The sequence below is a fragment of the Peromyscus leucopus genome, chromosome 22 (assembly GCF_004664715.2).
Source record: "Peromyscus leucopus breed LL Stock chromosome 22, UCI_PerLeu_2.1, whole genome shotgun sequence".
Lineage (NCBI taxonomy): Eukaryota > Metazoa > Chordata > Mammalia > Rodentia > Cricetidae > Peromyscus > Peromyscus leucopus.
The window spans coordinates 19,325,470-19,338,212 of record NC_051081.1 but is presented as its reverse complement, the minus strand read 5'-3'; the positions used below and the strand labels follow the sequence as shown (position 1 = coordinate 19,338,212).

Genomic DNA, 12,743 nt, shown 5'->3' with positions numbered 1-12,743 from the left:
CAGCCTCCTGAGTAGCTAGGAGTTCAAGTACATATCACATAAACAGTTTAGGAAAGAATTTCAACAAAAAGGAGAATACTTTTGACATGAGTCTCCTGGCCTCCATATACGTAAGCTCTCTATACCATTCTTATGCCACCATGGCTCCAATTGGTCAAGGTTTACAGCTGTCCTCAATCATTCAGTGCATACACGCAACCTCAAGAATTGAAAAATACAGTATCTACAAAAACCACAATGATGACGACATTGGAGCAACAGCTAGAGGCCTTTAGACTGTTCTGGGTCAAACCTGAAAACTACTAATGACTAAACAGAAATGAATGCCGAAAAGGTCACAGTAAATACCAGAGGCTTCTCCCGGGAGGCCAGAAACAAGCAAGAGTTCATTCTGGTTTAAACAAAGAGCCACACAGCCCAATGGCCCACACTCCCTCCATTTTTAGAACAGAGTTGAAAAGACCAGCTCTCCAAATCAAGTATCTAGTTGTAATGTTTTTACACCATCATGCCTGGCCTAATGTTTTCAAAGTCTTTAAATCTGACTACAGCTAATTTTTAAACCTTTAAATTAATTTAAAAATAATTAAGACAAGAAAAATAAGTATTCTCTCTTTTCCTGATAGCTGCAACTTTTAACTACCTTCCTATCAACTGTAAAACTTTTGAAAATGAAAATCTACTTCCAAGTAATGGTTAAATACAATGCCAGGTTTAAGCATGCTCTTTGTATTGATGGATTCCAAAAATTAAATGATCCATATTGCTTTACCTGGTACATTCCAACTCCAATGTGCTTCGGCTCAATTTTCACTAGCTCAGCTAATGGATCTTGAACACGTCTTGCTATGGAAACTGAAAAAACAGAATCAGAAAACAAGTATGACTTAATGTGAAAAGCAGTACTCAGATAATTACTTAGGTTAGTTCCTCATGATACAAACACTTAATCCTATCCCTCTAGTGCCCACTTCCAATTTAATTAAATTTCAAAGTTCTCTCTTTTTTCTACACAAAAAGGAATGAATGTAATATTCAGACCTAATTATATCACCAGGAGCACGAGCACAGGCATTATTTATTATTTTTGAGACAAGGTCTCCTTCTGTGGCCTTGGCTAGCCTGGAACTTACTATGTGGGTATGATAATCCTCCTGCCTCAGCCTCCTAAAAGCTGGGATTATAGACATGAGCTACCACACCTGGCTAAGACTCCCAGGCATTATTAAGACACACATAGAAAGGACTACAGATTCAGAAAAATAACAAAACATTTTGCTCCAATTCTCACACAATTATCTTTTCATTCTTTAAAAAAAAAAAAGCATAGGTAGAGTGCTTCTTGCTTTAAAGAATTTGCTTCAAATAACCTTGCATTGTTATCAATAGACATATCTAATATTCTTAGTAGTAATAAATGGATGTTAGAATGTTATAAAAAGACAGCCATGTTATGCTGGCTAGTAAATACACTTGAGTGATTTAAATATGACTGTAGGGTATACAGAGTCTGCTCTGGAATCCACCTACTGGCTCTAATCCACACCATCACAATTCATGATCAAGAAACCTGGAAGTATGGAAACCTATTGCTGTAGAAGCTTCCTAAAATACTTATATCTAAGAAAGGAATCTAAATGGAGTCACCAAATAATAGAGGAGACAATGTGCCAAGACATCTTTTGTCACCAAGTATAACCTCCAGTGCCAAGAATGGGATTACATCTTGTTGAATCATTGGCCAAAGGGGCCCCATGGACACCTCCAAACATCACAGGCTATTGCCAAAGCTATTGGTTACTCTCCGCAACCTCAGGCCCTACTGCTGAAAACAACATGTTAAATATGCCATCTAACATGGAGAAGTCCCCGAGTACTGGGATTAAAGGCATGCACCACCACCACCACCACCACCACCACCACCACCACCACCACCACCACCACCGCCCGGCTTTCATCACTTTTTGAAACAGACTTTCAACCAACCCTCTTCCTTTAGACACCTCCTTTACCCTCCCCAACATACTTCCAAAGTGCTCCACAGCAGTGTCTGAATCAGTGGTGTGCCCCAATCTTCTGGCTAGCTGGCTGTGGGTCTATTATCTTATCGTAAGACCCAACTTGGTTGGGCTGCCTGGCTCACTGACGCCTCATCGGTGGGGCTTCAGGTCTCAAAACTTGCTGCTGCTCTCTCATCTCACTCTTTTAGCCTTTGTTTTTATTTGTTCATGTTTCTGTCTTTTTTTTTTTTTTTTTTTTTTTTTTTTTAGGATTTCAGAAGTAAGGAAAAAATGAAGGCAATATTCACTCTCCTGTGTTAACTCAGAAATCTACTAGTTCTATCAACTCAATGTTAACACTTCTTATGTGCAATGTATTTACTGAAGGGACACACACATTTAATACAAGGTTATTTCAGATACCTTTTAATGCTTATAAAATGTTACAATTCTGTTATAATCCAACACAGCAAATTTATGGAGGATTTATATCAGTCTGTTTTCAGTTGCTATAACAAAATACCTGACATTAGGTCACTAATTTTAAAACGAGGCTCATTCAAATTCAATTCACAGTTGTAGAGTTGGAAAGCCTAATTGATTTGCCTCATCTATTTGGCTTCTGGTGAGGACTGAATGGATTATGATGTGGAGGAAAGAGAAGAACATCACATGCTGAAGGGACAAAGAACATGGTGTGACACTTATGAACACACTCTTACGAAAATGTACTCACTTAGAGACTAGTGTTTGCCCATTCTGAAGGTGACAGCTTTCTGATTCAACCCAGGACTAGGCCCCAATTCTCTAAGGTTCAATCATCTATCAACATTGCCATGCCAGGGACCAAACTTCAATCACACTCATCTGGGGAGAAATTATATCTAAAGTATAAAAGGGGTTAAAGGTAAAATCCACACCTAGGTGCTGAGATCGGAAATGAAGTAAGAAATCATCCTGGGCACAAATTACCAGGGAAGAGCAAGATGTTGGGTAAAAAAAAAAAAAAAAAAGGCTCAAAAAATAAGTCGGTCCTAGGAACCAAGACTGGAGACTCCAAGCTTCTTTGACTGTTTTCCTCATGGACAAACTTTGAGGACTTGAGCATCCTGAGAATATATTAAATCTCTTCACTTTCTATGTAGATGCAGGCTGAGATAAAAGGAAGGCATACCTGCAGTCTGTTACAACTGAAGACTCAGCTAGGTACGCTTTGACATCAGAGTAATCGGAGTAGGCAGAGCATTGTTAATATGGATATAAGATAAAAGGTCAACTATAGAATCTACTTTTAAAAGAAACTACTTGTTTTAAATAGGATAAGTAATGAAATTTTTTTTGTCTGAATTTGTCAAATGTTAATGGACTGGACATGATTATATATTAATGGAGTTTTTTGTCTGAATCTGTCAAATGTTAATGGACTAGACAGTGTTAATGTAATTCTTGACTTATATATTGTATATATTTATTGGATATAGTTTTTCTTGTATTAGTTATAAGCTTTTTTAATTTCAGACAAAAGGAGAAATGTGGTGATATTGTGTTCCCCAAAATATTGTGCACCCTAATAAACTTATTTGGGGTCAGAGAACAGAACAGCCACAATATTAAACATAGAGGTTAGGCAGTGGTGGCACACACTTTTAATCCTAGCATTCCAGAGGCAGAGATCCACCTGGATCTCTGTGAGTATAAAGCCACACTGGAAACAGCCAGGCATGGCAACGCGAGCCTTTAATCCCAGGAAGTGATGTCAGAAAGCAGAAAGGTATATAAAGCATGGAAACCAGGAACTAGGCTGGTTAAGCTTTTAGGCTTTCGAGCAGCAGTTCAGCTGAGATCCATTTGGATGAGGACTCGGAGGCTTCCAGTCTGAGGAAACAGGATCAGCTGAGGAACTGCCAAAGTGAGGAAGCTGTGGCCTGTTCTGTTTCTCTGATCTTCCAGTGCTGACCCCAGTACCTGGCTTCAGGTTTGATTTTATTAATAAGAACCTTTAAAGATTCATGCTACTCATTGCCTTTTTCTAACCCTCTCTCTGCAGAGGGCATTGTTGGACACCGTAATCTGGCTTTACTATAATTCTAGCACACCTGTGCACCTGCATGGGCCAGTACTTAGGAAGAAACAGCAGTTTCTTTAGCAGTCTGAAGGCCAAAGGGACTATATCCTCCCAGAAATTATGGCAAAAGTATTCTTTCTAACACTCTGTTGGAAGATAAAGCCAACGTGGAGAGATCTTTCACCCTTTTTTTAAAAGTAAATAAAACTATCATTTATTCAGAAATTCTACATATAAATATTATAAGGACACTCACAAAACGTATACCCTCTTTAAGCCTTAATTTCTCCTTTTGCAAAGTGGGAAGAATAATCTTGGTAAAGTACCCAATTTGATGTTTCCTGCACACCGGGTAAGAGAGATGAGGATGAGCAGCTCCCACACTGAAGACTGATATTTGCACTGCTACCGTGGTCATCACTAGCACTGTTCCAAGGCAAGCAGCAAGTGAAGGAGGCTGAGCTACTGTGACAAGGGAGCCATCACAGAAGAAGCACGATTTGAGAAGACAGTTTACCAGGGAACTGTCTCATTTCAACAATTATCTAAAAGAAGCAACAGAGTCTTTCAGATTTAAAAAAAGAAATTTTTTTAAGCTTTGGATCAAAGCAAAAATATTTCCAGGTATAGAGTTAAAAAAAAGCCTAAAGTCAGTGAAAATATTTAAGGACAAAAATTAAAATATTAATTTTTAAGAAAATAGCATAACTATCCCCCATTCCAAAGAAAACCACTCTAAAATTTTATTTATACCAACTAGTTTCTCAGGATGTCTCAAAGTATTTTAATGTTTAATTACAAAATTTTAACTATTCCACGTCCTAGACATCAAAACAATCAAGAACAAATAAAAGAAAGACACGCTTTTTAAGGCAGTGCATTACCATGACAGCCTCAATCAGAGGCCGAGAGAGAATATCCAGTTGCCAAGCCTTTAGCAATAAAACAAAAGTCTATGTACGTTCACACACTGGCAGTGCGTTTTTGTGTTTATGCTACTTACTGCCAAGAAAACGCTATAATGATTATTTTATAAGAATTCTATTTTCCTTATTATTGACTCTGGCATTTAATTTTAATAAGACTTTTGTGTTAAATGTTCGTTAATTCTAGAGTACTGAGAGGTAGTTAAAAACGCAAGAGCACTCTTCCTCGTGTTTTTTCATAATTCCTGGTATTAGTATAATGCATGTGAATGTGCCAAGTCTTATACATGTGGCATATCTTTTACATTTTCATGGTATGTAAGATATTTAGTTGGTCACATATGCAAATCCAGACTATCATAATCCCATGCCTTGTGACGGAGCATGTCTGCTCACCTGCACTTCTAAGGTTGGGGTCCAGCCCAGGCATCTCTTTGTTGGCTTCAGGGCTGACGCTGTAGATGGAGGCGCCTGCTTCACTGACAATACTGAAAAGACAGAAAGTGGGAATACTTTTTTCCAAACGTTCCAACTGGCCCGAGAGAATAAATGAATGGAACTAGGCATTACAAGAAAATACCAAGGCAAGGTGTTCTCTGCAGAGGTCAGCAAAACCCACAGTATCGACTACTCCACCATAAAGAGTAGCAATGAGATATGGTTATCTGCATTTCTGCAGAGCAAGTACACAGGCTTAGGTCTCCTGTGTTTCGGAGGCATTTTTGACTGGCATTTATGAATTCCATCTGCGTCAAGCACCCTAAGCATCTTGGGCAGTATACAGTCGTAGGTGTGGTAGTTATGTGCATGGGAGAACATGCAGTAGAAGCCATTGCCATGACACTGCAGTTGCTATTACCTGGCTCTAGTTAGCAATGTACATGAACAAGGAAGGTCAGTTAGGCTACCACTCCCTTTCAGAAGGGTTCAGAACCATCCCTTCAGGAAACCTGAAGCTTTCCCTTTAGGCAGGAATTCAAGCAGTCAGTTTATCATTTACTTAATCAATGCACCACACAGATCACCCTCTTCCTTTTTCTGTGGCTCCAAGTACTTTATAAACCACAGTGAGAACAATCTCACAGGCACCACTGTTACAGTGGTTGACAGCATATGGTTCATCAAACATTTTAAAATGGAGTGCTTATTTATGACATAAAAGCTAAGAAACACCATCTACTTTTCAGCACCCAAAAGACCTTCAGCTCTGTCACATGACCATCCAGGTAAATCATGAGTCTAATTTTTATTCTTTTAGCAATCTCTCTCATTCTGGGTTCCTCAAACTCCACTTCAGCCATCTGGGACAAACTTTAATAATGTTTAACATATTGCCCTTTGCTAATAATCAAACCCTAAGAAATCAAATGGAAAACGCCTGACTGAAATGTGACAACTGTAAGTCTCTAATACTTGAGATTATTCTAGAGCAGCAGTTCTCAACCTGTGGGTATCAACCCCTTTAGGGTTAAAATATCCTGACAGCCTGCATATCAGACATTTCCATTACGATCCCTAACAGTAGCAAAATGACAGTTATGAAGTAGCAATGAGATCATTGTATGGTTGGGGGTCACGACAATGTAAGGAACTGTGTTAAAGGGTCGCAGCGTTAGAAAGGTTGAGAACTTCTTCTCACTGCTCTAGACTGTCTGAAGACAGGAATCAGGAGCACTGCAGCTGGAAAGCACAGCTGCTCTTCGTTCCTCAGTGACGCCACAATCAGGAGAGCATAAGAGGCAGCAAAGCAAACTTCTGCTGAAGCACAAAACCAAGTCCTCCATGGAAATAAGCTCACTGGCGAGTCAGGTCTATTTATAGTCAGGCAATGTGGTCACGGTTACAGCTGATGAACAACTGGACGGGGTTTGTATCCTAACCGCCTGTCCCCAAGCGTGAGCTCTGGACCATCACAACCGAGGAACTGCTAAGGACTGCACTGCTCTCGTTAACATGAGAGCCCAGTTCTGCCAGCACCTCTCCTAAGATCCACTTTCCTAACAACAGGTCCCTAAGAGCTCATACCCGCCCCCCATCTTCACCTGACCCAAAGAGAGACTGAGTTTGCTTCTTTAGAATCTAAAGTATGTCCAAGATATGAAATTCCTTAATTTGAGACCAAGTTTAAACTAAAAGAAAATTGTGCTTTTCCCTCCAACATAAGATCTAGATTATCCTCATCTTCTACTACATGATGATCAAAGACAAAACGCAGCATTAAATAAATAAAGCGAAGGAAACGCTGGCTGGTGAAATGGGTCGGCAGATAAAAGCATGTCACCAAGCTTGACGACCAACCCGAGTTCAATGAATTCAACGCCAGAACTCCCAGAGAAAGGGAGTAGAAGCAGAGAACTGGCCTCTGAAAATTGTCCTCTGTCCTTCACCAGTGAGCCAAGACACACGTGCCTGCATGTCCTCACAAAGTAATAAATACAATCTAAAAATGAAGAACCTCAGTGTGTGGGGGACTTCAGCTTCAGTGCAGCGCTTCCCTACCTGGCTTCTGAATGGCCAGACAGAGAGGTAGGCTTATTTAAAACTACATGTGAGATGCTTGTGTTTATGCATACTGTGCCCTAGGAACATGGGTTGGAGCTTTCACTGCTTATTTAAGGAAATCCATGGTCTCCAAAAGGGTCATGAAACTACCACTGGAGAACACTATCCAGTAACCAGCTATGAAAAGCACCATTTCAACACAACCAACATTAACCTAATGAAGTCCTTTCTAAAAAAATTATCAATCAACGAAATGCAGCCTGGACCCATTATTGAAAGGAAATAATATTTCCTTTCCACAAATGTACTTTATATTATTTCCAGAAATTTCCAAAGTTATAGCTATTTAAGTGAAGGGAACTTAAATGGTAAATTAAAATTTTAGTTAACTGTGACCTTTAGTAGCTGGGTACCTGAGAATTTGCCAAGTGATTCACTGTCTCTTGGAGGTTATAATTCTCAATAAACTTAGGGGAAACTGTTGCAAAGAAAAACACTCAGATAATAAATATTCCTTTAAATTCCATACTGCCACTTCTTTTAAACAGAGGAATACAAAACAGATGTGACACATTGCACCAAAAGATCTTAGATTAACATTAATATTAAATCAATACAAAATGTAGAAAATTTCATATGCCATACTTACTGAATAGTATGGGCCAATAAATAGTCAAGTACTAATTATGGGTCAGAAAGCTAAATAATCTAGATAAACAGATAAACCTCAACACTGATTACTCTAATATAAAACATACATGGACCTAAGATGTGTATATGTCTAAAATCAAAACAAACCAGACCGGTGACAATTTCACCAAGAGAACTTGCTAAGAACAAAACTATAATGCCCCTCTCCCACTTTTCCATTTTCAAGTTCAAGGGCAGACACTCAGTAGAATGCATGTCAGATTTATCAGGCATTTTCTGTTCAATGGAAGTCTCCCAGTCAACTCCAGGAAATTATTCCAGTGGTCTGTAAAATTCAGAAATATGAAGAAAATAACATTGAACTTTGTAAAAGCATCATGTGTAAGGATGTACTGAGAATTTTATTTAAAAAGTAAATTCCTCTCCAGTATAAACCAGCCTTAATACCATAGCAATCTGATTAGTTTATATAGCTGACCATAAAGCCAACAGGAGTAACCAAAACTCATTATTTGAAGGAATTTTAGGTGAGAAAGTTGCAAATGAGCTAACGCTTTAAGAATCTCACACTATTACGAAGGTCCTTCGAAGTATACAGCTAAGACAAACACATAAATGGAGACATTTGACATCTTGAGCTTGTAATATATAAAGGCATATTTTAGAAGAAGACATGGAGTTCCATTTCCCCCTTTCCGCATGTTAGTATACTGGTTCTCTAAAATTAAATAAGTAATTTTAGAAATATTTTACCTAAACACTATTTTGGGATCTTCTGTGTCTTTTTATGTTTAAAAAAAAAAAAAATCAAGCCACACCTCTGTAACCTAGAAGATCACATACCTACAATATAGAAACAATTACATTCAATTCACTAAAAAATTTCCCCCAAAACTCTCTAAGTAAAAATGCTGTATTTTTAATTCCTCAAGTAAAAGTCTATGATATTAGTTATCTAAAATACACCATAAATCAACAGCTGATTCTTTTCTTAAAGAGATACTTCAATTTCAGAATTGAAAAATCTCTCAGCTCTAACACAACAGACTTTATGTTGAGAAAGTCTTGTGAACACTTGTCGTAGTGACTCAGACTGTAAAGAGAATGTGGTGCCTGTGCTTTCTTCTTTAAAGTGAGATCTGCTTCATAAGAAAAGGTTGGTTTGTTAGTTTTTCCTGAAGTTACTAACAGTTTTCATAGTCATTTGAAAGGCTACACCAAGCTTCAGCATGAATCTCGTCCCCATTTTCCAAATATGAAAATAGCTTTGCTGTTTCCTCTGATTTTCAAATAAATTACTTGCTTCCTTATGTTAGTGGAAGAATTTAATTCAAAAGTAATTTACTTAAATAAAAATGTAGTTACTGAGATTTAAAAAAAAAAAAGTCAGCCAGAGTATGATTCCTCCACTAATACAGACCGTGTCTTTAAGTGTTCCTAAGAATGTGACTCCTTTTTGTCTACCTAAAATATATGTATCACACCTCTGCTCCGCTGAAAAGTTCGCATTTCACTCAAGTCTTCAAAACACTTTTTCTAAATGCAGTTCTTCCAAGACTGGGAACATTCTTAGAGAAACTGAATGAGCCCATGAATCTCACAGTCCTTGGAAGCACTAGGTCTCTGATTCTGTGCCTTCTCTTGGGCTCTTTTCCTGATGTTTGTCTGTCTGGTCCAACTCCACTGTGTTAGTTTTATTTTATATTAATTCTATTCTATTTTATTTATTTTATTACTATCCCTTAAAAAAAAAAAACCACTAACAACATAGTGATTCCTCGCTCTGGCCATGAGGTAGTCTATTATGAAGTAGGAATGGATAGTGGTTTATATTTTAAGGACAGGTAATAAACCCAAAACTCAAGCTCCACAAACAGAAGGGGCTCTAGGATTTAATGCTTAAGACAATCAGCCAAGCTTCTTTACTTAGAGGGGCTTACCGTTTCAGAGAGTTACTTAGCTGGGCATGGTAGTATACACCTGTAACTTCACCACAGGAAAGGCTGAGGCAGGATGATCACAAGTCAGTCTAGGCTGTGTAGGGAGACCCTGTCTCAAAACGCAAACAACAAAAACAGAGGCACTCTGCCCATGATCAGGAAGGTGATGGGGAAAAACTCAAACATGGGTAAGGACATGTTTGGTATAAAGCTTGGTGATAAAATAAAAGGAGCAAAAGTTACAACTATCCCTTCTTCTTGATTTAGCAAATATAATTTTAGAATTCATATGAAATAAATTAAGAAACACAAAAATTTAATAGCACTGTTTACAATCTAAAAGTGACCAAAAAATAAATGAAAATCAAAATATCTATCATTTAAAGGGTTCAATAAATGGAAAATTACGTTGTTAATCAAAATTATTATCTAAAAGATTTTGACTTCAGTAAAATATTCATGATAATTAAATGAAAAGCTGACAATAAAACTATATGGCCATAAAAAGTTGAGCTTTAAAACAGATGTATAAACAAAAAGAAAAAAAAAGTCATGTACTATGTGAGTAGTATCTAAACAAAAATTATTCCTTTTATTTTCTGTAATAGCCAAGTAATATTTATTTGTAATTTTAAAAAAGCTTAAAATTTAAGTATAATTGCTAACTGATAAGGAATGGCTAATATTTTGAAATGTAACCAAATTTTAAAATATTCTATTTCAACTTAAATCTGAATGGACATATTTTGTTGGTAATGACCTCTGAACATCAGTTTTAGATTATCATAAACATAGTATTTTAATGGCTACTTGAAATGAGGGTAACTGAGCCGAAAACTCATGGTGTCAGTTTGACACACAGGCTGGATGAGAAGCAAATGCAGGAAGCAAACTTTTACAGGAAGGACAAGTTCCCATCACAACTTATCCTTTGTCATCCCCAAGGCTCAATCCGCTCTCTGCTTACAATATTAAACATGGACTCCATTCAGAAGCAACCCAGGAAGGACAGTGCATGAAGAAAGCACTAAGGGTAGAACAAGAAAGAACAGACACCTCAGCTCCACATTTCACCAGCACAGCGGCCTTTGTCTTTAGGTGTGTAACACTAGCACCATCTGGTGGTGGGCAAGCCAGGAGCAACTCTTCAAATACCACTGGAGAAAAGTCTTAGCAGTATTTCCCACAATGATCCTTTTCCCGAGAGCAACATTAGCAATGGTCAGTTACCACGCCGGATCCACTGTGAGTCTGGGTGGATTGAGAGTCTCCCACTCCTTAGCCCTCCATGTACTCCCAGGTGGAAATCCTATCAACTGCCTACGGAGCAATTTCAATAGAACCGAGTTCCCCTGACTAATTGTCCTGCAGTGTCTCACAGCACAGGGAATGAGAAGAACACTTTCCAGGCAAAAAGAAGCCTAAGAAGGGCAGCTCAAAATTAACAAGGGCCAAACAGAACTTGAATTTCTAGTTTGAGGTTCCTCATAGCACCAGCAATCAATCTTCTCATGCTATTCACAAACAAAACAGCCCCCAAGTAAATTAAATAAATGAAAAAAGCTGGACACTGTGCTCAAGTCTGTCATCCCAACACTTGAGAGGTGGGTACAAGAGGCACAGGAACTGAAGGTTGGCCTTGTCAGCATGGTGAACTGGAGCCCTGTCTATGCCACATGGGATGTCTCTGCAGGGCTTGGAGACATGGCTCAGCGGGTAGGAACATCACACAGCTCACGATGCTCTCTAACTCTAGCTCCAGGGCATCTGATGTCCTCTTCTGGCTTCACAGCATCTCTGCATGGTATAGACACTACACCAACACACATGATTAAAAATAAAATCTACTCTTTAAAAGAATCAAGCAAACACACAAACCCTGCATTCAAGCAAGGAATCTGACTCTCCTCACGGGTTTCTGTTCACATACTGAACTGCAGCGACGTCTCACAATGCCTTGAACATCACACATCGACTGCTGTTCGTGGGTCGAAGACTGATACCATAAGCGAGAGACGAAGCTTCAAGTGCCATTCTAGAAGAAGCAAACCGCCAAACTGAAAAACTAAGGAGGTGGAGAGCTGGTCCCTACTGCTGAGTTGAGAGCCTCCTCTGAGGTGCCAGCATTGCAGACGGAGAGCAGAAACACCAAGTGCCTCTGTTTCTTCTGCATGGCTTCCACGTAAGTACAACAATTCTTTCTCCCACACCTTCGTCATCTTTCCTTTCGAAAAGTATTTCGCCCCAATCCCACCTATGTGTGAGACCAGTGTAAAATTGTTATAAAAAAGGACACGACACCACTAAGCAAGCCACAGGGCCAGCCACAGGTAAGCACAGGTCCTGCCTGCTGAATGCGGGGCAGGAAAAGCAGCTCAGCTCAGTTATCTGTGGAGGAACTCTAGCAGAACGACACAGCTCCAGGGTCATCACTGACACCATTCAGAGGGCAGGAAGCTCTGAAGGCTTGAGGATGCTCTAACTATCACTCAAATGTTCCTGAGCAATACTTTGTGAGCTGAAAACATGTCATCCTACGTGCAAGTCCTCACCACACTCAAAAGTATGATGACCCTCCTGATTTACAGTTAACTCTAAAAGGGTAAATTCATATGCACTCAACTTACACCTGCTCATACTAAAAGATCAGCTGCATTTT

General features: G+C 38.8%; 1 protein-coding gene across 1 annotated transcript in view; it reads right to left on the bottom strand.

The window, feature by feature from the left end:
- Srbd1 (S1 RNA binding domain 1) overlaps positions 1 to 12,743 on the bottom strand; it is a 180,757-nt gene that overhangs the window by 71,668 nt on the left and 96,346 nt on the right. The window contains 2 exon segments of the mRNA XM_028893161.2: positions 773 to 855; positions 5,388 to 5,479. Of these exon segments, the coding sequence (XP_028748994.1) occupies positions 773 to 855; positions 5,388 to 5,479 (175 nt within the window).